The sequence below is a fragment of the Heloderma suspectum genome, chromosome 6 (assembly GCF_057233095.1).
Source record: "Heloderma suspectum isolate Gila_16-S chromosome 6, 16-S_ref, whole genome shotgun sequence".
NCBI lineage: Eukaryota > Metazoa > Chordata > Lepidosauria > Squamata > Helodermatidae > Heloderma > Heloderma suspectum.
This window is the reverse complement of record NC_139463.1, coordinates 84507501-84531702: the sequence shown is the minus strand read 5'-3', so window position 1 is coordinate 84531702 and position 24202 is coordinate 84507501. Positions and strand designations below refer to the sequence as shown.

Sequence of the window (24202 nt, the reverse complement as noted above, 5' to 3'; positions counted from 1 at the left end):
GGCACCATGATTTTTTTTTTTTTGGGGGGGATAATTTAGTGAAGCATCTGTTTGGGAAGGTTTAAATCTCCCCTACCTGTGTGTGCTGCTCCTGATCCAGATCGAGCCCCCAACTGGTTACTTGAAGATAAAAAAGAAAGGAACACTGGTATGCTACATACTTAAAGTAGCAACCATGTTGTACTTGAGTTCTTGGTTCTAAGGGAAGCAAAAGCCGAGTGTAGTCAAACGCGTACCCTGGATTTTAGGAAAGCTGATTTTAATAAACTCAGAGCAATGATCAGTAAGGTCCCACGACAAGTGGTTCTAACGAGAAAAGGAGTCCAAGATGTGTGGGAGCTTTTCAAAAAGGAAATTCTCAAGGCACAATCACAAACAATTCCAACAAGAAGAAAAGATGGAAGACAACAGAAGAAGCCAATGTGGCTTCACAAAAAGCTTAGAGATGACCTGAAAACAAAAAAAGGACACTTATAGGAAGTGGAAAGAAGGCCAAGCAGCAAAGGAAGAGTACAGGCAGATAGCACAGAATTGCAGGGATGGCGTCAGGAAGGCTAAAGCTGAGAACAAGTTGAGGTTAGTGAGGGATGCTAAAAGCAACAAAAAGTCTTTCTTCAGCTACGTGCACAGTAAAAGACAGAGGAAGGAAATGGTTGTTCAGCTATTAAATAAGGATGGCAAAATGATAACAGATGACAAAGAAAAGGCAGAGGTGCTCAATTCCTACTTTGGCTCAGTCTTCTCCCAAAAGAGGGACTATGAGCCCCCTGGCAAAGGCAAAGTACAGGCTGAAGGGGCAGGATTGCAGCTTGAGATTGATAGGCATATGGTCAAGGAACACCTAATTACTTTGAATGAGTTCAAATCTCCAGGGCCAGGTGAACTGCATCCTAGAGCAATAAAGGAACTGGCAGAAGAACTCTCAGAACCGCTGTCTATTCTCTTTGAGAAATCATGGAGGACGGGGGAAGTGCCGGATGACTGGAGGAGGGCTAATGTTGTCCCTATCTTCAAAAAGGGTAAAAAGGAGGAACCTGGGAACTACAGACCAGTCAGTCTGACATCAATTCCTGGGAAAATTCTAGAGCAGATGATAAAGCAATCCATCTATAAGCACCTTGAAAACGATGCAGTGATTACTCGAAGCCAACATGGATTTGTCAAGAACAAATCCTGCCAGACGAATCTGATCTCATTTTTTGATCAGGTAACCTCCTTTGTGGACTGTGGGAATGCTGTGCTGTGGTCATCATATACCTCGACTTCAGCAAAGCTTTCGACAAAGTTCCCCATGATATCCTGATGAGCAAACTAGCTCAAAGTGGGCTAGATGAATCAACGATCCAGTGGATCTACAGTTGGCTACAGGATCGGACTCAAAGAGTGCTTATCAATGGGATCGTCTCAGACTGGGGAGAGGTAACGAGTGGAGTACCGCAGGGCTCAGTCCTGGGCCCAGTGCTTTTCAATGTTTTTATTAATGACTTTGATGAGGAGGTACAGGGAATGCTAATCAAATTTGCAGATGACACAAAATCGGGTGGGATAGCTAATATCCTGGAAGACAGAAACAGAATTCAAAGTGATCTTGAGGGGTTGGAGCACTGGGCAGAAAACAACAGAATGAAATTTAATAGGTATGAATGCCAAGTTCTGCACCTAGGAAAAAGAAATCAAATGCCTTGTAGGCCCCTTCCAACCCTACTATTCTATGATTAAGATGGGTGATACTTGGCTCAACAATACTACAAGTGAGAAGGAACTTAGAGTTGTTGTCGATCACAAGCTGAGTATGAGCCAACAATGTGATGTGGCTGCAAAAAAGGAAAATGCTATTTTGGGCTGCATTAATAGAAGTAGAGCTTCCAAATCCTGGGAAGTACTAGTCCCCCTCTACTCCGCAATGGTTAGGCCTCATCTTGAGTACTGTGTCCAGTTCTGGGTGCCACACTTTAAGGATGCAGACAAACTGGAGAGGGTTCAGAGGAGGGCAACAAAGATGATCAGGGGACTAAAACAAAGCCCTATGAAGAGAGACTGAAAGAACTGGGCATGTTTAGCCTTGAGAAGAGAAGACTGAGGGGAGATATGACAGTGCTCTTCAAGTACCAAAAATGTTGTCACAGAGAGGGAGGCCAGGATCTCTTCTGGATCATCCCAGAGTTCAGGACATGGAAGAATGGGCTCAAGTTACAGGAAGCCAGATTCTGGCTGAACGTCGGGAAAAATGTCCTGACTGTTACAGCAATACGACAATGGAACCAATTACCTAGGGAGGTAGTGGGCTCTCCCACACTGGAGGCATTCAAGGTGAAGCTGGACAGCCATCTGTCAGGGATGCTCTGAGTTGGATTCCTGCATTGAGCAGGGGGTTGGACTCAGCGGTCTTATAGTTCCCTTCCAACCCTACTATTCTATGATTCTATGATTCTATGTAGGCTTCTTTTCCAATGTTCCACTGAACACCTGCATATCAGGGGCATGGCTGACAAGCATAATCCCATGTCTCCCTCTGCACATTTGCTTTAAGTGTGAAAGGGGAATGAATGAACAGGGCTACTGTCATCACATCTCTGAGGAGAAAACATTCCATCTTAATTGTTTGCCCACTACTGAGAAAGCAAAGGAACATCTCTTGGATTGCATTCTTAAAATGGAGGAATGCTGTTTAAATTAACAGGTTAAACAATATTAGTAGATTAACAGGTCTTGACTTCTTCCCACTACAGGTAGCATGTGAGTACTGAAGACAAAATGAGCAATCTTACTTCCATGTCCACTTTTCTGCTGTTGGAATTCTCAGATGTCCGGGAACTACAGATCTTACACTTCTTTGTGTTCCTAGTACTGTACCTGACAACAATAACAGGGAATCTTCTCATCGTCATTACAATTGCCCTTGATCATCACCTACACACACCCATGTACTTCTTCCTCATAAATTTGGCCATGCTGGATATAGGCATAGTTTCGGTCATGATACCCAAATCCATGGCTATGTCCCTCATGAAAAACAGGTCAATTTCTTATTCTGGATGTGTTGCTCAAGTTTTCTTTTATTTCTTCTTTGGATCAACAGATTATGTTGTCCTAACTATAATGGCACATGATCGTTACATTGCTATCTGTAACCCACTCCAGTATGAGAGAATTATGCACAAAGGAGCCTGCCTTCAGATGGTAGCCACTGGGTGGATTGCTAGTCTTTTTAATGCCATCTTACACACTGGTGGCACCTTTGCAATCACCTTCTGTTCTAATACTGTCCAGCAATTTTTCTGTGAAGTCCCACAGTTATTAAAGCTCTCCTGCTCTGCCATTTATCTTGTGGAAGCTGGGCTTCTTGTGCTTGGGTGTAGTATAGGATTAGGATGCTTTATCTTCATCCTCATAACATATATGCAAATCTTTGCTGCAGTGCTCAGAATCCCCTCTGCACATGGTCAGAAGAAAGCCCTCTCCACTTGTATTCCGCATCTCATAGTTGTTTCTGTGTTTGTATTCAGTGGAGTCTTTGCCTATGCAAGGCCTCCCACTGACGCTTCTTCTGATCTGGATATTGCTTTTGCTGTGGTGTACATCATAATTCCTCCCATGTTGAATCCATTCATCTATAGCATGAGAAATAACGAGATCAAGACTGCTTTGTGGAAATGGTTGGATTTGGGGCATTCCCGTAAAACACTTTCTAGAGTTGTTCGATGATAGTGGTTTGTATTCTGCATATAAATGGTTGTCCCTGCAATGTTTAATCTTATACTACAAACCTTTCAGTGTTCAATAAACATTAATGCAGTTACATGGATTGCTCTCCATCCCCTCTAGCTTATATTGGGTGCTTTTTTCCCTGTTTGTCCATTTCCTCTCATTCTTCGCTACATGGTATCTGAAGAACCACTTCTTCCCATATGTTCCTGTCCATGCCCTGAGGTCATCAGCTGAGGACCTGCTCTGAGTGCCCAAATATACACTCAGTGGGTGTCTATTCGCAAGTAAGTATTTTCAATGGTAGCCCCACATACACTCAGTGGGTGTCTATTCACAAGTATTTTCTGTGGTAGCCCTCGAATCATGGGATGCCCTTTCTGGAGAGGTTTACCTGGCACCTATTTCTTTGACTTTTCAGTGCACTACAAAGACCTGTTTGATCTCCCAGGCCTTTTTTTAAAAACAACAACAACAACAACAACACTTATGAGCTACTGTTTTGATTGCAATGATGTGACTTACGCTCTTTTTAAAACCATTTGTTTCCATGTTTTAGCTGCTTTGACATTTATTCCTCCTTTTAAAATTATATTAAATTATTATTGTTGCTTCCTTTACATTATTTTAATATCGTTTTATCATTGGTTTTACTGTATTTATTTGTATTATGTATGTCACCCTGAGAACTTTGGCTATAGGGCAACTCATAAATTGAATAATAAATAAGTAATAATAATCACCCTCACTGTTGCCAGTGCCAGCATGCTGCTGCTACCTTTGAGGCAGCTAGCACTGGACCTCTGGGCTGAAGTCCAGGGCCTCACAGCCCCCCACTCCTGACCACCTAGAGAGCAGGAGGTGATGAGGGGTGTGGAAAACAGGCCAAGCTTCAGTATCTGGGATTTCAGGGGCGTGCCAGAACCAACAGGGCCAGATGCTGGTTGCTACAGCATCCTCTCTTCCTTCTTGGTTTTTTTTTTAAATAGATTTTTTTTACTTTAGAACAAGATCACTTTCTGCAGCAAAATCATGCTTACTCTCAAGAGAATATTTTTTGCATCAGGACAACAGAAGCAAACGCAACTGTAGTCCTGTAGTCATGGTGATGCCCTAATGAGTTAAGTGTGTTTAAAACATGGCACATTCCCAGAAACTCTTTCTTCTTCTTTTAGTTGCCAAACACCTTTTCATCATCTAATCCCCCCCCCACATAAGACCATTACATCCAGGGCCTAAAACTATGTAGTTGCACCATTGGCCACCATAGCCCCCATCAGCCATCACTTAGAGAAAGTCACCTAGTAGGCTAGGTAGCACTATTCGCTCCAGAGCCCTCATTCCAGTTCTGCCACTTGGTCTCCCCCCCCCCAACACACACTCCTCTTCCTCTGCCCCAATGCAACATGCAGCCACTGCACTCCCCGGTTCTCCCAGATTTGGAGCCCATGGTTCCAGCTGTCTATGCATGCATGCACAATGGACGCATGTGCAAAATGAAAGAAATAAATTGATGGGACAAACATCAGCAGAGGCAAATGGGCTCCCCCATTTTAAAATAAAACTTCATCTGTCAAGTGGTTGAAAGCAGCATGAAATAAGTTAGAATGGTTAAAAAAAGTCCACTTGGTAAACCTGCTGTCAATGGTGGTCTGAAAACCACCTTGGCATATTTTGAGCCCTGCCCAGTCCACTCCCGAATGATTCACTAGGGTGCTTGTGCAGCAGGGAGGGCTCAATCCGTGCCAGAGGGACATGGCATACCTGAAGGCCTCTAAGCTCCATCAACATCATGCCTCTGGCTCTGCGACATCTGTTACATCCTCCAGAATTGCTGGCAGAGCACAACATAGCCAGACATCTGCTGAAGGCCCATCAGTGTTTGAGGTGGCCCACCTGCTGCCTCTCTTTGGCTCAACTTTACAGAGCAGGAGGATAGGAGATGTTTTATGGCATTGTCAAAATGGCAGGTGGCTCGCAGGCAGTAAGACTGCTGGTTGGATGTGGCCTACAGTAGGTTGCAGAGCCACACTGCTTTGATGCCCTCCCATATTGATCAGATGGGGCCCTCTCTAACTCTGTGACATTAGTGAGGGCAAAGGAGGTCAAAGTTAGTAGAATGTTATACAGGGTGGTAGGCTTCTTCATACTTGTGTGCTGCTGATGCTAAGATCAAGGATGTGCTGGAGCAAAGAGAGCTGAACCTTGATTATCCTCTGAATGTGCAGCTGGCATCCCACCATTAATTTTGGTTTTCCTGGAGAAATCCAAATCTGATCTGTCTGGGGAGTGGTTATTCCTTCCCTGTTCCTCCATCTTCTTTTTGAAGCCTAGTATTTGCTTTCTTTTGTTTTCCATCATGGGACTTTGACACTAAATAATTTGCCAACAGTACTTCAGTATTTTAATAAATACCTCTGAGATAACATTAGACATGGATGTTACACGAAGTGTGATCTTTTCATGGATTCAGAAGCATCTGCCATGTTCTAATTATATGTTTCACTATATTAGAAATTCAATATATTAAACATTTCCAGACCCACATTGTCCTCTTCAGTGGATATCTAAGGGCCAAACACTATGTAACCAGGATTGTGGACTCCTAACATAAATTGAAGCTACCCAGTTCCTAGATACATTTGAAAGGAATGTCCAGTAGATATTAATAACTTATTCTTTCAAATGAAAATAGTATGTGGGTAGCTTTGATTTCTGTGAGAACCACAGAAGTGAAGTAAACAGTTGAATTCCCCCTGCCTTCCTGCTAGGGTCCTAATCCTGACCTCCAGTTACTATAAGAACATAAAGATGACGTTGTCTGACATTTAATGCCACATGTAGTTTGGTTTTAATGACTATTTTTACCTATTTTCCGGCAACCTTTCCCTCTTTCTCCATGAAGCTACCACCTAAGACAGTACCATTGTTCTTTCTTAAATACCAACATTTTACGTTTTCTTCTATAGTGGTGGTTTACATTGTACATGGAGCACACCCATGTTCTTGAGTGAGCAAGAACTTTGTATGGTGAGTCCTAATTTTCTACTTTGCCACCAGGTTTCCCCCTCTTCTCTGTCTTGGGTACAGCACAACCAGCAACTGACAATTGGAACAGTCTTTGTGATCTCCTCTGGCTGGGTCTCTACACTTGGATTATTTCAGTGTAGGGCTGAACTGAAATGTTGGAGGGTGCTGTTTTTTGTGAACACTTCCACCCTGTGAAAAGGGCTCCTTTTCTGGTGATCTTTTCCTGCTGGTGGGGGTTGGTTGAAAATTGGAGCAAAAGGTATAAGCCCATTTTGTGGGGGTTGGAAAGAATGGCACATATCTGCATAATCAAACAACTAGGTAATAATCCCTGAGTCCCTGTGCTGCACGATGAGTGCAGTTTCATCATTGCTTCTCACAGTGAAGAATGGGAAGACACATCCTATTCCCAGTTGCTCCATGTTTTCTTACATCCAAGGAGGACAGTGGTGCTGGTGGTGGGATTACTCCATTTTATCCCTACAGTAAGATAGGTTAAGCTAAAAGTGTGTGTCTGGTCTAAGGTCCCTTAGTGTGCTTTCTGGTGAGTGGGGACTCTCCTCACCCCACCCAAAGCATCTGGAAAAAAATGCTGCATATAGTTCCCAGCGGACATCTAGAAATTAAAATGGTGGTGGGTCCCAGTGTCCAGAGGAGTGCTGTGTTCACTGCAGTGAGAAAAGTTGACCTTGGGGATGGGCTCAGGGCACCTTCCCCCCTTCCCCAAAATTTCAAGCTGGAATTTCTTATCAAAGAACTTCCTGCCCAGTCTTAGCTAAAGCCACTTCCACTACACCTAGGGCCAAACCCCATGTTAGTTAAATAGCTTGATTAGCAACTATGTCTGGTATGTGTGTGTGTGTTTTTTAAAATGAATAATGATACCAAGTATGGGGAGGAGGCACCTTTCATCCAGGCTGCAGTGCCTGGGGAAGGGAGGTTTAACCCCTTCCTTTCCCCAGCCATGATCCCAAGGGAAGTCATCTTTTCATGCAACAATTAGCCTTATGGCTACTTCACACGGAGCTTGTATCCTGCTATTGAGATTGCTCACTCACAGAAGTTTGTGGCCTCATTATATGGGTATGAACCTCCAGGGCACATCCAGAGGTATTTCCTGGTTTTCTCATTACAGATACATCTGGAACTAATGAACTATCTTTGAAACTCAGACTGTTATGTGATTAAAACAGCCACTAGATGACACTGTTTCATTGAGTTCTAGGGGACCTTTGAAATTGAAAATTAAAAGCTTCCCCTCTCAGCAATCACGTGGTTGCTATCTGGGAGCCCAGTGTAAATGCAGAAAGGCTGCAGAACGGGAGGACTGAGGGGTTTTTCTTTAGTGTAAAGGCAGCTTTAGTGGGAAAAAACACACCATTGCCCTGAATGGGAGCTTTCCCCTAGGATTTATTGGTGTGTGGGGACTCATTTTCAGACTGTTGTTGTTGTTGTTTATTCAGTTAGTCGCTTCCAACTCTTCGTGACTTCATGGACCAGCCCACGCCAGAACTTCCTGCCGGCCGTCGCCACCCCCAGCTCCCCCAAGGTTGAGTCCGTCACCTCCAGAATATCATCCATCCACCTTGCTCTTGGTCAGCCCCTCTTCCTTTTGCCTTTATTTTATTTTTATTATTAAATTTATTAATCGCCCATCTGGCTGGTCACTCAGCCACTCTGGGCGATGTACAACATACAATAAAAACAGTTTAAAACAATACAATTCTACAATAAAAACATTTCTAAAATACCCTAACCCACCCCAAATGTCTGCCTGAACAACAACATTTTTAATGCACGACGAAAGCTCATTAAAGAGAGGGCATGACGGAGTTCCCTAGGGAGGGAGTTCCACAGAGTGGGGGCCACCACAGAAAAGGCCCTCTCCCTCGTCCCCACCAGTCTAGCTGTCCTGGCTGATGGGACACAGAGAAGGCCATCCGAGGCTGATCTTTTTAAGTGGCCTGTCTGGTGTTGCTGGAGGCACTCCTTAAGATAGGCTGGGCTGGAACCATATAGGGTTTTAAAGGTCAAAACCAACACCTTGAATTGGGCCCGGAACACAACTGGTAACCAGTGCAACTCCTTCAGCACTGGAGTGATGTGATCTCGCTGGCGGCTGCCTTTGTTCAGGCAAGCCGCCGCATTCTGTACCAGCTGCAGTTTCCGAACTGTCTTCAAGGGTAACCCCATGTAGAGCGCATTACAGTAGTCTAAATGAGAGGAGACCAGGGCATGTACTACCGATGGGAGCAGATGGTCAGGAAGGAAGGGGCGCAGCCGCCGTACCAGATGGAGTTGATACAGCGCTGTCCGGCTCACAGCTGATACCTGAGCCTCCATGGACAGCTGGGAGTCCAAAATGACTCCCAGGCTGCGGACCTGGTCTTTCAAGGGTAGCCATACCCCATTCAACTACAGGTCAACATCCCCCAGCCTCCTCTTGTCTCCCACCAAAAGTACCTCGGTCTTGTCAGGGTTCAGCTTCAGCCTATTCCTCCCCATCCAGCCACTCACCGACTCCAGACATTTGGACAGGGATTCTACGGCCAACCTTGGTGAAGATTTAAACGAGAGGTAGAGCTGTGTGTCATCCGCATATTGATGACACTGCACCCCAAACCTCCTGATAGCCCCCAGCGGCTTCACATAGATGTTAAATAGCATCAGGGAGAGGATGGAACCCTGTGGCACCCCACAAGTAAGTGGCCACGGGTCCGAAACCTCCTCTCCCAGTGCTACCCTCTGGTACCTGCCAGAGAGGAAGGACCGGAACCACCGCAATACGGTGTCCCCAGTGCCCAACCCCTCCAGGCAGTCCAGGAGGATACCGTGGTCAATGGTATCAAAAGCAGCTGAGAGGTCGAGGAGAACAAGGAAGGAGCATTCACCCCTATCCAGAGCCCTCCTCATATCATCTACCAAGGCGACCAAGGCCATTTCTGTCCCATGCCCAGGCCTGAAGCCCGACTGAAATGGGTCTAGATAATCAGTTTCTTCCAAGTGTGCCTTCAACTGCACCGCCACCACCCGCTCAATCACCTTGCCCAAAAATGGCAGATTTGAGACTGGGCGAAAGTTGTTCAAAACTTGAGGATCCAAGGAGGGCTTCTTCAAGAGCGGTCTTATCACTGCCTCCTTGAGGGCTGATGGCATCACTCCCTCCTCAAGGGAGGCGTTCACCACTGCCTTGATCCCCTCACCCAGTCTCTCTCTGCAGCTCATAATGAGCCAAGATGGGCAAGGATCAAGTAAGCAGGTGGTCGGCCGTACAGATGAAAGCACCTTGTCCACTTCATCAGGAGGAAGAAGCTGGAACCGATCCCACAAAACCGGTTTGCCACAGGCCGCCTCTTGCTCACTAACTGTATCCACAGCGTGCAGAGTAACACACCTAATCTGATCAATTTTATCTGCAAAGTGCCTTGCCAAGGCCTCACAGGAGGCCTTAGAATGCTCCAGTGGTTCCGGAGCCACAGGACCGACCAGGCTCCGGACCACTTGGAACAGCCTCCTGGGACAGCACTCTGCAGACACGATGGAGGCAGCATAATATTCCTTTTTTGCTGCCTTCACCGCCACGTGATAGGCTGAAGATATAGCTCTAGCCCGTGTTTGATCATCTTTGGAGCGAGACTTCCACCACCGGCGCTCTAACCACCTCACCTCCTGTTTCAGAGCTCGTAACCATGGATTGAACAATGGTGCAGTCCGAGCCCTGTTCAGGGGGAGAGGGCGTTTCGGAGCCACCTGATCTAACGCCCCAGTGATTGCGGCATTCCAGCCACCCACCAGGGTCTCGACCGAGTGGCCGTTGGCATGCCCCAGAGAATCCCCAAGCGCATTCAGGAATCCATTTGGATCCATAAGACGCCTGGGGCGGTCCATTTTAATGGGTACTCCACCCCTGCGGAGGGGTTGTGGAACCGAGAAGTCCAACGTCACCAGATAGTGATCTGACCATGACAAGGGGGTGGTGGATATACCCCCAACTTCCAGATCACTCCCCACTTCTCCAGAAACAAACACAAGGTCTAGTGCATGACCGGCTACATGGGTGGGCCCAGTTAGAATATGGTGCAGCTCCCAGGAGGCCATGGTCTCCATGAAGTCCCGAGGTGCTCCTGTGAGGATGGCCTCCGAATGTACGTTGAAGTCCCCCAACACCAGTAAGTTAGGGGACTGTACACGCATATCAGAGACCACCTCAAGCACCTTGACCAGGGAGTCAGTCATGCAGCGGGGTGGACGGTACATGAGCAGAATCCCCAGACTGCCCTTCGGGCCCAACCTCCAGTACATGCACTCAGCAACCTTGGTCTCCCGGAGAGGGGGTCTGGTGAAGACGAAGGACTCTCAGTAGATAACAGCCACTCCCCCTCCCCGATCCCCAGCCCTCGGCTGCTGTGCATACGAAAATCCAGCTGGACACATGGCTGCAAGGGTTGGAGCAGCAGCCTCGGCCAGCCAGGTCTCCGTAATACATGCCAGGTCTGCACCCTCATCCAGGATCATGTCATGGATGAGGGAGGTTTTCTGGGTAACAGACCTGGCATTGCAGAGCAGCAAACGAGGGCCAGAAGATGGGGTCACGCCTCCCCCAGCCATCCTTTGGCTCTGGACAGGCCCAGAGCAGGGGACAGATACTACACATCTCTCCCTTGTTCCCCTTACCTGGCATGGCCTGCCCCTAGCACTCCGCCACCACCTGCCGCCCAGCCTCGGTATCTTCTGGGCCCCAACACTCCCCCCACTGCCTCCATCAGGTGGACACATGCCCCCTCGCTCCCGCCTATCAGGCAGGCTACCCACCCCTAAAACCACAACAAAATCCCCCAGGAAAAACACACACACACACACACACACACACACACACAACAATTAAAAATCCCCTTAAAAATAATGCCAGGCCAGAGTCCACAGGGAAGGCCAGGGGGGGTGGTGGTGGTGGTGGTGGTGGTGGTGGTGGTGGTGGTGGCGGCGGCAGGCCCGCCTCTTCCCCGGTGGTGGCCTCTCCTGCAGGCCCTGGCTCTCCCAGGCCACCTCAGCCAGCCAGCTTATGTAGCCCCTCCAGGGAGGGCAGGTGGAGCAGCACAGCTGGCTCGGTACCTGGGGGCCTGGTCCTGCAGGGACTGGCGGTCTGCCAGGCAGAAGTCTCCAGGGAAGGCCTGGTGGCGGTGGTGGCGGCGGCGGCAGCAGGCCCAGCAGCAGCAGGCCCAGCAGCAGCAGGCCCGCCTCTTCCCCGGTGGTGGTGGTGGCCTCTCCTGCAGGCCCTGGCCTTCCACTTTCCGTAGCATCAGCATCTTCTCCAGGGTATCCTGTCTTCTCATGATGTGGCCAAAGTACTTCAGACTGTGAAACTACATTATTGTGGCCCTTAGACTCTTCTCCTCTACAGCTCCAATTCTTTTCTTTCTTCATCTGCCAGTGAGTACAATTTTCCTGAATTTTTGTGCCTCTTATTATTGTAGTTTCCCCCCACATTCCCCTGATACATCTTTTTTTCTCCCCCCGCCACCATTTCATCCTTTCTGCCTGCTTTAACCTTTTTTTGGTCAGTGTCATTCATGGTTTCATTCATGAAGGAGACAGGAAATCTAATGGACTAGAATGATGCCCCTCTCCTTAATGCCCTTATATTAGGTTGATTCCAGTGTTTTCCTCCTCACAAAAGTCTACTGTAGTTGTGCATATAGGAGGATCACGGCCAAGAGTGTGTTCAGTGGCATGAAAGGGACACCTATGTATGTATTGGTGTTTGGAAGAAGGCTCTCCACCTGATCATAAAGTCTTCATGATGAGCATGACTAATTGGACAGAGCTTACTGCATACAAATGTCTGCACAGTTGCAACAAAACAACCCGCAAACAAATGTCTGTGCAGATGTTCCCCTTCCCAACTTTCCACTGAATGTGCAGAGATCATGGGCAGGGCTGGTGGGAAAAGTGGAACTTTTCCCCATAGGCATATGCTTTATGTTGGAAAGAATGCAAAGGGCTACTGCCATGACAACTTCGAGGAGACAAAAATCAGCTACAATTGTTTGCCCATTACTGATTTACCATAGAAACAACTAGGGATGGCGGAGAATTCCACCACAGACTCCAATGAGGCCGGATTCTTTAGAGTTTAGAACCCCCGGAGTTCATGGCAGAACAGACCACTCACCTCTGCCTCCCCATGGAATCTGTCCGGGTTGGATCCCTCTTGACGTCGATCCTGTGGAGCTGGCCGCCTGCTCCACATCACTGTTGAAAGTCGATACAGCCCGCAGCCATTGCCATGCCCTATCTCTGTATAAGTAAGTCTCCGGACGCAAATGGCATAGTGGGTGCCATTTGCGGCTGTAAAGCTGGTAGATTAGCCTAAATGCAGCCATTTACAGCTGCATTTCGGTTAATCTACCAGCTTTATGGCTGCAAATGTCATTCACTACGCCATTTGCATCCCTGTTTTTTGATGTGATAGGCTACACAAATATTTCCGTAGCCTATCGCATGAACAGGGACGCAAATGGCATCCAGTACACCATTTGCATCCCTATTCACATGATAGGCTACACAAATATTTGTGTAGCCTATCATGTCAAAAACCAGGGATGCAAATGGCGTAGTGGACGCCATTTGCGGCCGTAAAGCTGGTAGATTAACCGAAATGCAGCCATAAATGGCTGCATTTAGGCTAATTTACCAGCTTTATGTCCGCAAATGGCGCCCACTATGCCATTTGTGTCCGGAGACTTACTTATACAGAGATACAGCATGGCAATGGCTGCCGGCCGCCCATATCAATGAAATTCGCCAGCGAAGCGGAGCTGGCAGCCGGCTCCGCAGGATCGACGTGGAGTGGAGTTGGCCTGGATGGATTCCAGGGGGAGGGATGGATTGCCTCCCCCCATGGGTGGATTCCCCTCTAGAATGACAGGTAGGGAATCTGCCCATCCCTAGAAACTACGGTGATATTGATTGATAAGTTAGGGGAATTTGTTTTCAATAACTGGCTAATCAATATTTGTAGATTAACAGATCTTGACTTCTTTCTTCTGCAGGCAAGTAATGAAGACATTATGAGCAATCATACTTCCATGTTTACATTTCTACTGCTGGAATTCTCAGACGACCGAGAGCTACAGATCTTACACTTCTTTGTGTTCCTAGCATTGTACCTCATTGCACTGACAGGGAATCTTCTCATCATCATTACAGTTGCCCTTGATCACCACCTGCACACCCCCATGTACTTCTTTCTAATGAATTTGGCCATGCTGGACATTGGAACAGTTTCAATCATGGTACCAAAATCCATGGCAATGTCCCTCATGAATAACAGGTCTGGTTGTGCTGCTCAAATTTTCTTTTATCTCTTCTTTGCAGCTACAGATTTTGCCCTCCTAACTATAATGGCTCATGATCGTTATATTGCCATCTGCAACCCTCTCCAGTATGAGAGAATTATACACAAAGGAACCTGCCTCCAGATGGTAGCTGTTGGGTGGATTTTTAGTCTCCTTTATGCCATATTACACACCTGTTTCACTATTGCACTCATGTCCTGTTCCAATATTGTCAAGCAGTTCTTCTGTGAAATCCCACAGTTGTTAAAGCAGTCCTGCTCTGACATTTACCTAGTTGAAGTTGGACTTCTTGTAGTAAGCTGTTGTATAGCTGTAGGATGCTTTAGCTTCATCTTTCTAACATACTTGCAGATCTTTGCTGATGTGCTCCGAATCCCTTCTGCACATGGTCAGAAAAAAGCCCTCTCTACTTGCCTTCCCCACCTCCTTGTTGTCTCTGTGTTTGTATTCAGTGCAATATTTGTCTATGGAAGGCTTCCCAGAGATTCGTCTTCAGATCTGGATATAGCTTTTGCTGTGGTATATGCCATAATGCCTTCCATGTTGAATCCATTCATCTATTGCATGAGAAACAAAGAGATCAAGGCTGCTTTGTGGAAAACATTAAGAATTGGGGGTTTGCTCTAACACCTTCTTCTGTTACATTGCATTGTATGGTTTTCTGTCTGTAAGTGGTTGTTCAGCTTGTATAAATAACACAGACATTCCCTGTGGCAGCAAGCCTCCATCCATGTAGGGACACATTTGAGTATGGGGTAGCATGAGATGCAACGATGCCAGCATCAAAGTGCCAATGGATGCATAAGGTTGCCGCCACATTGGCCCTGGTTGGAAGGTTTTTTGTTGGCTTGTTTGTTTGTTTTGCCTCCTCTGCACTTACGCTGGGCATGGAAAGTATTTATTCAGGGTGATGGAATGGTTTATGTCAATTTAGTCACAGTTGCATGGCAGGTGTGCGTGGGAAATGGAGTTAAAATGTAGCATAGCTGAGCATGTTGAGACACCTTGATGGTGACTGATGATTCATGAAGCTTGCTGCTCAGGGCTGTAGGACCAGTGGGCAAGACACGGATTGGCTCACCCATTCAGAGTTGTGGCACCCTGGGATGGGATGACATCGGAAACCCTCCTAGAAATGTGTGGCTCTGAGGAGGTAGTCACAAGTCCACCACTCTCAAAGTCAGGGTGGACTCCTGATGGAGGTACAATGTAGCTTCCTGCAAATCTTCCTTCAGATTCTGTTTCTGTATAACTAGCTGAAGTACCCAGCATTGCCCAGATTAATTTAATCAGATAGTCCAATTTACAGTGGATGCAACTCAGGCATCCACATGACCAGGAGTGGGGTGGATGGGAAGCAGATGATTCAAATGCTCCCTTTCTTCCTGAAATATAGTAAAATATATATAATATAATATACAATAAATGTGTAATAATAATAAAATGAACAGTAATCTATCTCTCCATCACTGCCATAGCACCAAGATTATGAAACCTCAATACCTGAAACTTGGCATGCATGCTAATGAACCCCAGTTGTTTTGTTTTAAAAATGTGTTAATACTTTTAGGGTGTGATCCTATTGAGATCCTTGGTCATCTCCGGCCTCCTCTGTAGGGATGGTGGAGAATTCCACCACGGATTTCAGTGAGGCCGAATGCACTGGCATTCAGCCCCCCGAAACCCGAGCCGAACGGCCTCCCACCCCCCGCCCCCAGGACGAAGCTTACCTGGGGTGGATGTTCCAGCGGCGGTGGCTCCTGCGGCAGCTCCAGCGGCAGCAGCTGGTCTCTCGGCCGGCTACTGCGGACTCAAATGGCGTCCGCCGTAGCGGCCGCCATTTGCATCTGGCCAGGCAGCCATGATAGGCTACATAAGTATTTATGTAGCCTATCGTGGCAAAGGCAGCCACACAAATGGTGGCCACCATGCCATTTGTGTAGCTGCCTTTGCCATGATAGGCTACGTAAACACTTACGTAGCTTATCACGGCAAGCTAAAGAAAAACAAACTGCGTATGCAAATGGCGGCGGCTATGGCGGCTGCCATTTGCGTTCCCTTTTTTTCGATGTTTTAGCCTATGTAAATATTTATGTAGGCTAAAACAGCGAAAAAAAGGGAACACAAATGGCGGCCACTGTAGCCGCCACCATTTGCGTATGCGGTTTTTTTTTTCCAGAAGGCTGCCCAGCGGCTGGATGTCCGGCTGCGGGCAGACCCAGTGGGCGGCTCCACGGAATCTCCACGGAGCAGAGCTGGCCGGATTAGGATTTCAGGGGGAGGTGTGGAGCGCCTCCCCCCCACCGCAAATCACCCTGTTGAAAAGGTAAGTGACTTTTGTACATCCCTACTCCTCTGAAGTCACAGGCAACCATCTATCCAGTGCAGGGTGGCTGAAGCACGAAGGAGAGGATTCCCTCTGCGCCATCTGCCCTGCAGTTTGCCTTAGATGCCTGATTTCGGGGGTCTAAACATGGTTTTGGAGAGGGGGCAGGAACAGGGCTGGAGACTGCATAGGAAGCTGTCTAAAACAGCTTCTGCAGTCTCTTCTCTGCCCCACTATCAGGGCCACCCCCTGTTCGCTGTCTTCATGCTCCGTGTTACAAGCACGGAGGGGCGGCCAGTGCTGTTCTCTCTGCTCTGGCTATGAGGGGGAGAATGAGGGAGCTGGGGAATGCAGTTTCCTGGCTCCAAGCTCATAGCGCTGTCTATGAGCTCAGAACTGGGAAACCAAAAAGTCCTCTAGAGGACATAGGATTGCTCTCTTAATTGATGTAATGGGTCTATGAGGTTGAATCCTGCAGTAACATTTTGAGCCACTTGGTGCTGGCTTCCCTAACCAGTGCATAGCTTAGCAGTTGAGTTGATACATCTGAAGCCAGGAGAGATTAACGGGCCAAGGAATTGTGACAATTGGCTCACAGGCAGTAAGACTGCTGGTTGGATGTAGCCCACACTAGGGTGCAGAGCCTCACTGGAAGGAACCTCACTGATGGCTGCTTCAGATTTGGAACCAGTTTGGATGTTCTCCCATATTGATTAGATGGGGCCTTCTCTAACTCTATGAAGGTAATGAGGGCAATTGAGGTCAAAGTCAGTAGTAAGTAATACAGGATTGTGGGCATTATTATTATTAATAATAATACTAATACTAATAATACTACTGATAATATGTTGATACTTGTGTGCTGCTGATGCTAAGACCAAGGATGTGCTGGAGCAAAGAGAGCCAAATCTTGAATATGTATGTATGTATGTATGTATGTATGTATTTGATTTATTAGCCACCCATCTGGCCTGCTACCTGGCCACTCTAGGCAGTGTACACTACTAATAACAAATTTACATGATCAACTGACCAAAAATACAAAACAACAAAGCAACACGGTTCTAAAAAACCCTAACCCACCCCAAATGCCCACCTGAACAGCCAGGTTTTTAAAGCCCAGTGGAAGCTCATCAAAGAATATCCTCTGGATGTGCAGTTGAAATACAAACTTTAATTTTTGTTTTCTTGATGAATCCAAATCTGATCTGTCTCGGAGGGGTTATTTCATCCATATTCCTCCATCTTCTTTTGGAAGCCTACCATTTTGTTATAATGCTCACAGACCAGTTAAAGTTTCTTGCCGACTTAGCAATATGGCCTTTCTGGATAAAAGATCTCATCGCATGGTCTATGTCATTCTCATCCTTTTACATAAAGATGTGACATTTGCTTTCTTTGTTTTCCATCCTCACACTTTGACACTAAATCATTTGCCAACAGTACTTCGATATTTTAAAAAATCCCACTGAGGTAATTTAGACATGGATTTTACTCACAAGTGCGTTCCTTTCCCAAGGATCCAGTAGAATTTGTCATGTTCTAATTATCTGTTTCAGTTTTTTTGAGAGAAGTAGAAGAAACAAAATTGCAGAGGTAGGAATTTCAACAATGTTTCCTGCTCAGATGTTCTGGACTCTTGGGAGTAAGATCCCAAGAAAGTATAATATCCCAAGAAACCAAAATAGGTTTAAATTACTCACCTGTGACATGCTGTAATATTTTTTGCTGAAAAATTCTGTCCATATTATTTTCATATAATACTACTGTAGACAAAACACCAGTCAGTCCCATATGCCACCAAATTATTCAAAATACTTGGATGGCAGAATGGATGGACTCATGCATCGCTAACACATCATGTCCTAAAGGAATATGAAGGTGGAACTTGTATCTTGGTGAGTATTTGAAATGTTTTATAGTGTTTGGTAATTGTACAGTTTACTCTGATTTTGGTGTAATACAGAGTAGTCTTTTTTTTTTACTTTTCTATTTCTCTTTGAAACTTTCTATCCATCCATCCACCCAATTACCTATCTACTATTATCAGTTCATTTTTCCCCCTTTTCTATATGCATGCATGTATGTTTCTATCCATCTTTCTTTCTACCGACTATCAATTCCACTTGATTTATAAATGATTAATCTTGGAAGGATATTTTGCTGCCAGAATTCCCTCCACTAACAAAGTCAATGGGACTTAACTAGAATAAAACAACAGTTTCAGATCCATTTCATCATGCATTTGCTAAGATATTTAGAAGTGCTTCCATAATTACTTGCTACATTAAAATGCTGAAGAAGACATCACTGCACTGATTGACATAAATCTTCACTGGCCATCTGGTGTGGTATATCCTACATGAAAGTTAATATGAGCAAATGAAGGCATCATTGTATCCACTCCAGCTGTTGCCCTGGAAATAACGGTTCATTCAATAGGGGTGTATGCGTGAGATAATGTGAGAGTGAGCTCATGACAGATCATGGCTCCTCTTTCGTTAATAGAAACATTTGCAACATGCTTTTTTTTTTCTTGTTCATTTGAAAGAAAACAGTGATCTTTTTGAAAGTTCACCTTTCCAACCTTACATTTGATTTCTATGTTGTTATGTCTTATCTTGTGTAAAGAAACTGAGACATTTTCCTAAGGTAAATGTTGTCTTGGAACAAGAACTGAGTTGTGAGTAGGGATGTTGGAGAATTCCACCACAGAACTCAGTGAGGCTGAATGCCAGTGCATTTGGCCCCCCAAAATCCGTGGCGGAACGAAGCCCACTGCCCCACCACCCCACAAAAGGTGCACAAAACAGAGCACCTACCTGGTGCCGTTCACACTGCTTTGCGAATGGTGACCGCGTTTGCGGCTGCCATTCGTTTCTTCATTATTGCCATGATAGGCTACGTAAGTATTTACGTAGCCTATCACAGCTAATGCAGGGATGCCATTTGCATCCCTATTTGTTAAATTGTTAAATATTTACGTAGCCTATCACAGCAAAAGTTAGGGGCGCAAATGGCGGCCATTATGCCATTTGCGCCCGTCTTTTGCCATGATAGGCTACGTAAATATTTATGTAGCCTATCACAGCAAAAAAACAGGAATGCAAATGGCAGCTGCTGTAGCCGCCATTTGCGTTCCCTTTTTTTTCAGCCGTGATAGGCTACATAAATATATACGTAGCCTATCATGGCAAAAGACAGGGACGCAAATGGCGGCAGCTATGGCGGCCGCCATTTGCGTCCCTGTGCAGCCCAGGGGCCAGATGTCCGGCTGCAGGTGGCCCCGGCCGGCAGCTCCACAGAGTTGCCACGGAGCGGAGCTGGCCGGGGAGAATTTTGGGGAGAGGGACAGAGTGCCTCCCCCCCACTGCAGATGTCCCTGGATGATACCAGGCAAGTATTTCGTACATCCCTAGTTGTGAGTGGTTAACTGCAGAAGAGAAAAATGGTGTGCCTTTTACCCTTGGCTAGTGCCACAGAAGACATACAAAGGTTAAATTTTGTGGTACCAATCTGGCAAAGACAGGTAAACAGTGTTGCTTAAGGAGATGGCTATGTTAGGTGAGGTCTCTGCCTTTTTATACAGGAATGGTGGAATCATTCACTGGTCAGTTACGATTGGTTAGTTTGTGGACATTCCGTTTTAAGTCAATTGGTCCATTATTAGAGAATAGTGAGGGTGTGGAATTCCACCTCAAAATGAGCTGATTGGCTGAAGGATCCTGGCTGGAGAGAATATAAGGACAGGTGCAGCACTAGTACAGGGCAGTTGGGGAAGTCAGTCAATCAGTTGAACAGTCAGATATGGGGAATCAGACTCAGGGTGTGGACAGTGAAGAAGAACGGGGCAGGACTTAAGAAGAGGCTCAGAGGTGGCTGTCAGAAGCTTGATGAGAGCCTGGAGCAGGGAGATTAAGAGCTGAAGGAAAACTGAAGAACCATGGCAAGAGCTGAGAAGGTTTGTAAGATAGTGGTGGTGGATTCCTGAGGCAGCCTTCAGGAAGGAGCTGAGGCCAGAGTGACAGTGGATTGCAGTGCACATGAGGCAATAGTAGTTCCTCCACCAGATGGAAGACTGCAGTTGAAGCCCTGGAAGAAACCTGAGAAGTACCTCAGTGAACTCCAACCAGAGGGGAAATGCAAGTAAAGCCCTCTGAACCAGCCTGTGAGTTCATTTGGTTAGAACTTTGTAGGGAATTAGGCTGGCTGCACAATCCTATACATGTGGACACAGAACAGAATTAATCCTGTTCAGTGGGGCTTACTCTCAGGAAATGGGTCTAGAATTGCAGCCTTAAGGGTCTGAATAGAGAGTGGAATTACAGTTATCACATAGCCAGCAACAGTAACACCACTGTTGTTTATGAGTGATGTATTTAAATGAACAATAACATATGGTACTTCATAGTAATCCTAAACTCTATAATGCAGATTCCATTTAAGTAAACCTATTCTGCTATAGTTACATTGATTTTTAAAATAAATTTACTATCCATTTGTTTAACTTGTATGAACTTCTTGTCTATTTTGTCCTACATTTTTACCCAGCTACTGTAGGGATAAATGGTAACTAGTAAAAATAAGGGTATGAACTTGAGCACACTCCGGGAGAGAGCAGAGGACAGGAAGCCCTGGCGTGCTATGGTCCATGGGCTCATGGGGTCACGAAGAGTCAGACACTACTTAACGACTGAACAACAACAACAAAATAAGGGTGCAATATTTTATGGTGGCAGCAAGGCTGGGTAAAATATCACTTTAAGCTCTATTATTAAATTAACAATTTTAAAGGAATTGGCAGGATTTTAAGAAAACCCACAAAGATAACACCCCCCCATGTGCAGTACTATTCCTCGTAGTCTTCTTCCTTTCACAGATGTATTTCAAATTGTATTCCTCCACACTTTTTAATTAAGATTTATTTATCTTAATTAAATAAATTATGCAGTCGAGTATCTCGCATTTGGGGAAATCACAGGGGTCAGCACACCCGGAGTGCAATGGATGATGTATTTCAAATTGTATTCCTCCACACTTTTTAATTAAGATTTTGTTGTTGTTTTTCGTATCTTTGGACCATCAACCACAGTAAATCATGATACAACATTTCTGCATAACTGGAGGACCTAATTGGAAGGAGTGTATATGCATACAGATTTCTGCACAGATGCTCTCCTTTCCAACATTCCACTCAATATGGAGAAATTGCGGGGGGGGGGGGGAACAGCCCTGCTTTCCCCTAGAGGAATTTGCTCTATGCAGGGAAGAATACAAAGGGCTACTGCCATGACAACTTTGTGGAGAAGAAAAAAAAAAAATGACTGCAATTCTTTGCCCACCACTAGTTTAGCATAGAAACAGCTGGTGGATTTCATTGGTAAATTAGGGGAATCTTTTTTTAAAAAAAAATCAACCAGCTAATCAATGTTACTAGATTAAAAGCTTTTGCCTTCTTCTTTCCACAGGTAGTAAGCAAGTAATGAGACCAAATGAGCAACCATACATCCATGTTCACATTTCTGCTGCTGGGATTCTCAGATGACCAAGAGCTACAGATCTTACACTTCTTTCTATTCCTGGCATTGTACCTGATGACACTAGCAGGGAATATTCTCATCATCATTGCAGTAGTTTTTGATCACCACCTGCACACCCCCATGTACTTCTTCCTAATGAATTTGGCCATGCTGGACCTTGGCACAATTTCAGTCATTGTACCGAAATCCATGGCAATGTCCCTCATGAATAACAGGTCAATTTCTTATTCCGGATGTGTTGCTCAAGTTTTCTTCTATTTCTTCTTTGCAACATCAGATCTTGCCCTTCTGACGATTATGGCTCATGATCGCTATGTTGCCATCTGCAAACCACTCCAGTATGAGAGAATTATGCACAAAGGAGCCTGCCTTCAGATGGTAGCCTTTGGGTGGATTTTTAGTCTCCTTTATGCTGTATTACACACTGGTGGCACCTTTGCAATCCCTTTCTGTTCCAATATCGTCAAGCAGTTCTTCTGTGAAATCCCACAGTTATTAAAGCTCTCCTGCTCTGCCATTTACCTAGTTGAAGTTGGGCTTCTTGTACTAAGCTGTACTATAGCACTGGGATGCTTTATCTTCATCATCATAACGTACATGCAGATCTTTGCTACAGTGCTCAGAATCCCCTCTGCACATGGTCAGAAGAAAGCCCTCTCCACTTGTCTTCCCCACCTCATTGTTGTCTCTTTGTTGTTATTCAGTGGAGTCTTTGCCTATGCAAGGCCACCTTCTGATGTTTCTTCTGATCTGGATATAGCTTTTGCTGTGATATATGCCATAATTCCTCCCATGTTGAATCCGTTCATCTATAGCATGAGAAACAAAGAGATCAAGGCTGCTTTGTGGAAAAAGTTAAGATTTGGGCATTTGCTCTAAAATGATCTTGTTCTGCAAGCTTTGGATTGTATGCTTTCCAGTGTGGAAATGGTGGTTCCCACACTGTTTCCATTTGCATAATTAACATAGCCATTCCCCCGTGCTGGCAAGCCTCCATGTGACGATGATGTTGCAGACAGGGCATTGTGAGGTACAATGATGCCAGCATCAAAGTAGCAATGAATGCATACATCTGCCACCAGATTGGGCAGGTAGCAGGGACTGGGGTGGGGGGTTACCTACCATGCACTTAAGTTGGGCAATAAAGTTATTTATTCAGGCTGATAGAATAATTTAGGTTCGTTTGATGACATTTGTGGCAAGTATATGGAGTTAGAGTATAGTAAAGGTGAGCATGCTGACGTGTGTTGATGGTGATTGGTGATTCCTGAGGGCTGCTGCTCAGGGCTGTAGGTTAGGGATGGTGTGGGAGCCTGATTGGGTCTGGGGGTCCAGCAGATTCCTCCGCACCTGCGACAGCAAGCCACATGCACCAAACCCTGCATCCATTCCACCCACCTGTAATCTTGCATATAAGGGCCATTCATGCCCCCATTTCGTGCACAATTAGATTTGTGCATATTTTGCGATCGCCATTGTTAATTATTATTAGGTTTAAAATGGCGATCACAGTGATCGCCAATGGCTCCTGGATGAGTGTGGGTGGCTCAGTGAGTGCAGGGGTGTGGCAGGTTGAATGTGGGTCCAGGGAATATGAGTGGGGGCAGGGGCTGGGCGGGTGCCCGAAGAAACCAGATCGGGGGCACCTGTCCATAAGACCAGTCAGTGAGGTATGGTTTGCATTTGGGGCTGATTTGGCTCACCCACTCAGAATTTAGGGAAGGTGCGGGTTGGGGCTCAAAGCCCAATGAGAAATCTCCAGCTCAGCCCCTGAAGTGCCAGTCTCCGAACCCCAGTGCTTTCCCAGCTTGGCATGCACTGATCCAGGCAAGCACATGGCTGTCTACTCCCTCAACCACCAATCCCCACTCAAATGGCTGCTTATTCTTTTCTGTATCTCATCTTTGCAAACAGGGGCCTTAAATGGCAATGTCTGCAACATTACAGGTGTATATACCTGAAATGTTGTGGACATTCCCCCTTTGAGGCCCCCATTTGCATGTCCTGGGGGTTCAGTGAGTGTCACATAGGGATGTCATGGGCACCTGACTGGGTCTGGGAATTCGTTGGGCTCCCCCTGCTCTCAACCCCTGGACTGTGCTCAATGAGACGCTCCTTGTTTGCCCCCCACTCGTTCCCGCTCGTGCTTTCCAGGACTCACCGCAATCCCATTCGGTGAGCGCCTGGCATTTATTTTATTTATTAAATTTATTAATCACCCATCTGGCTGGTCACCCAGCCACTCT

General features: G+C 46.0%; 3 protein-coding genes across 3 annotated transcripts; all 3 read left to right on the top strand.

Moving 5' to 3' along the window:
- The first annotated feature begins 2754 nt into the window (after nt 1-2754).
- On the top strand, nt 2755-3705 carry LOC146341631 (olfactory receptor 14I1-like). The gene has a single exon (XM_084807584.1). The coding sequence runs from the start codon at nt 2755-2757 to the stop codon at nt 3703-3705; it is 951 nt and encodes a 316-aa protein (XP_084663710.1).
- A 10097-nt stretch (nt 3706-13802) lies between these two features.
- LOC146341630 (olfactory receptor 14J1-like) lies at nt 13803-14717 on the top strand. Its single transcript, XM_084807583.1, has one exon. It carries the CDS (start codon nt 13803-13805, stop codon nt 14715-14717), a length of 915 nt encoding a protein of 304 aa, XP_084663709.1.
- Nucleotides 14718-21908: 7191 nt separating this feature from the next.
- On the top strand, nt 21909-22835 carry LOC146341629 (olfactory receptor 14A16-like). The gene has a single exon (XM_084807582.1). The coding sequence runs from the start codon at nt 21909-21911 to the stop codon at nt 22833-22835; it is 927 nt and encodes a 308-aa protein (XP_084663708.1).
- Nucleotides 22836-24202: the final 1367 nt, after the last annotated feature.

Coding starts and splice junctions, on each gene's coding strand:
- LOC146341631 (XM_084807584.1), top strand. CDS start 2,755: ATGAGCAATCTTACTTCCATGTCCACTTTTCTGCTGTTGGAATTCTCA.
- LOC146341630 (XM_084807583.1), top strand. CDS start 13,803: ATGAGCAATCATACTTCCATGTTTACATTTCTACTGCTGGAATTCTCA.
- LOC146341629 (XM_084807582.1), top strand. CDS start 21,909: ATGAGCAACCATACATCCATGTTCACATTTCTGCTGCTGGGATTCTCA.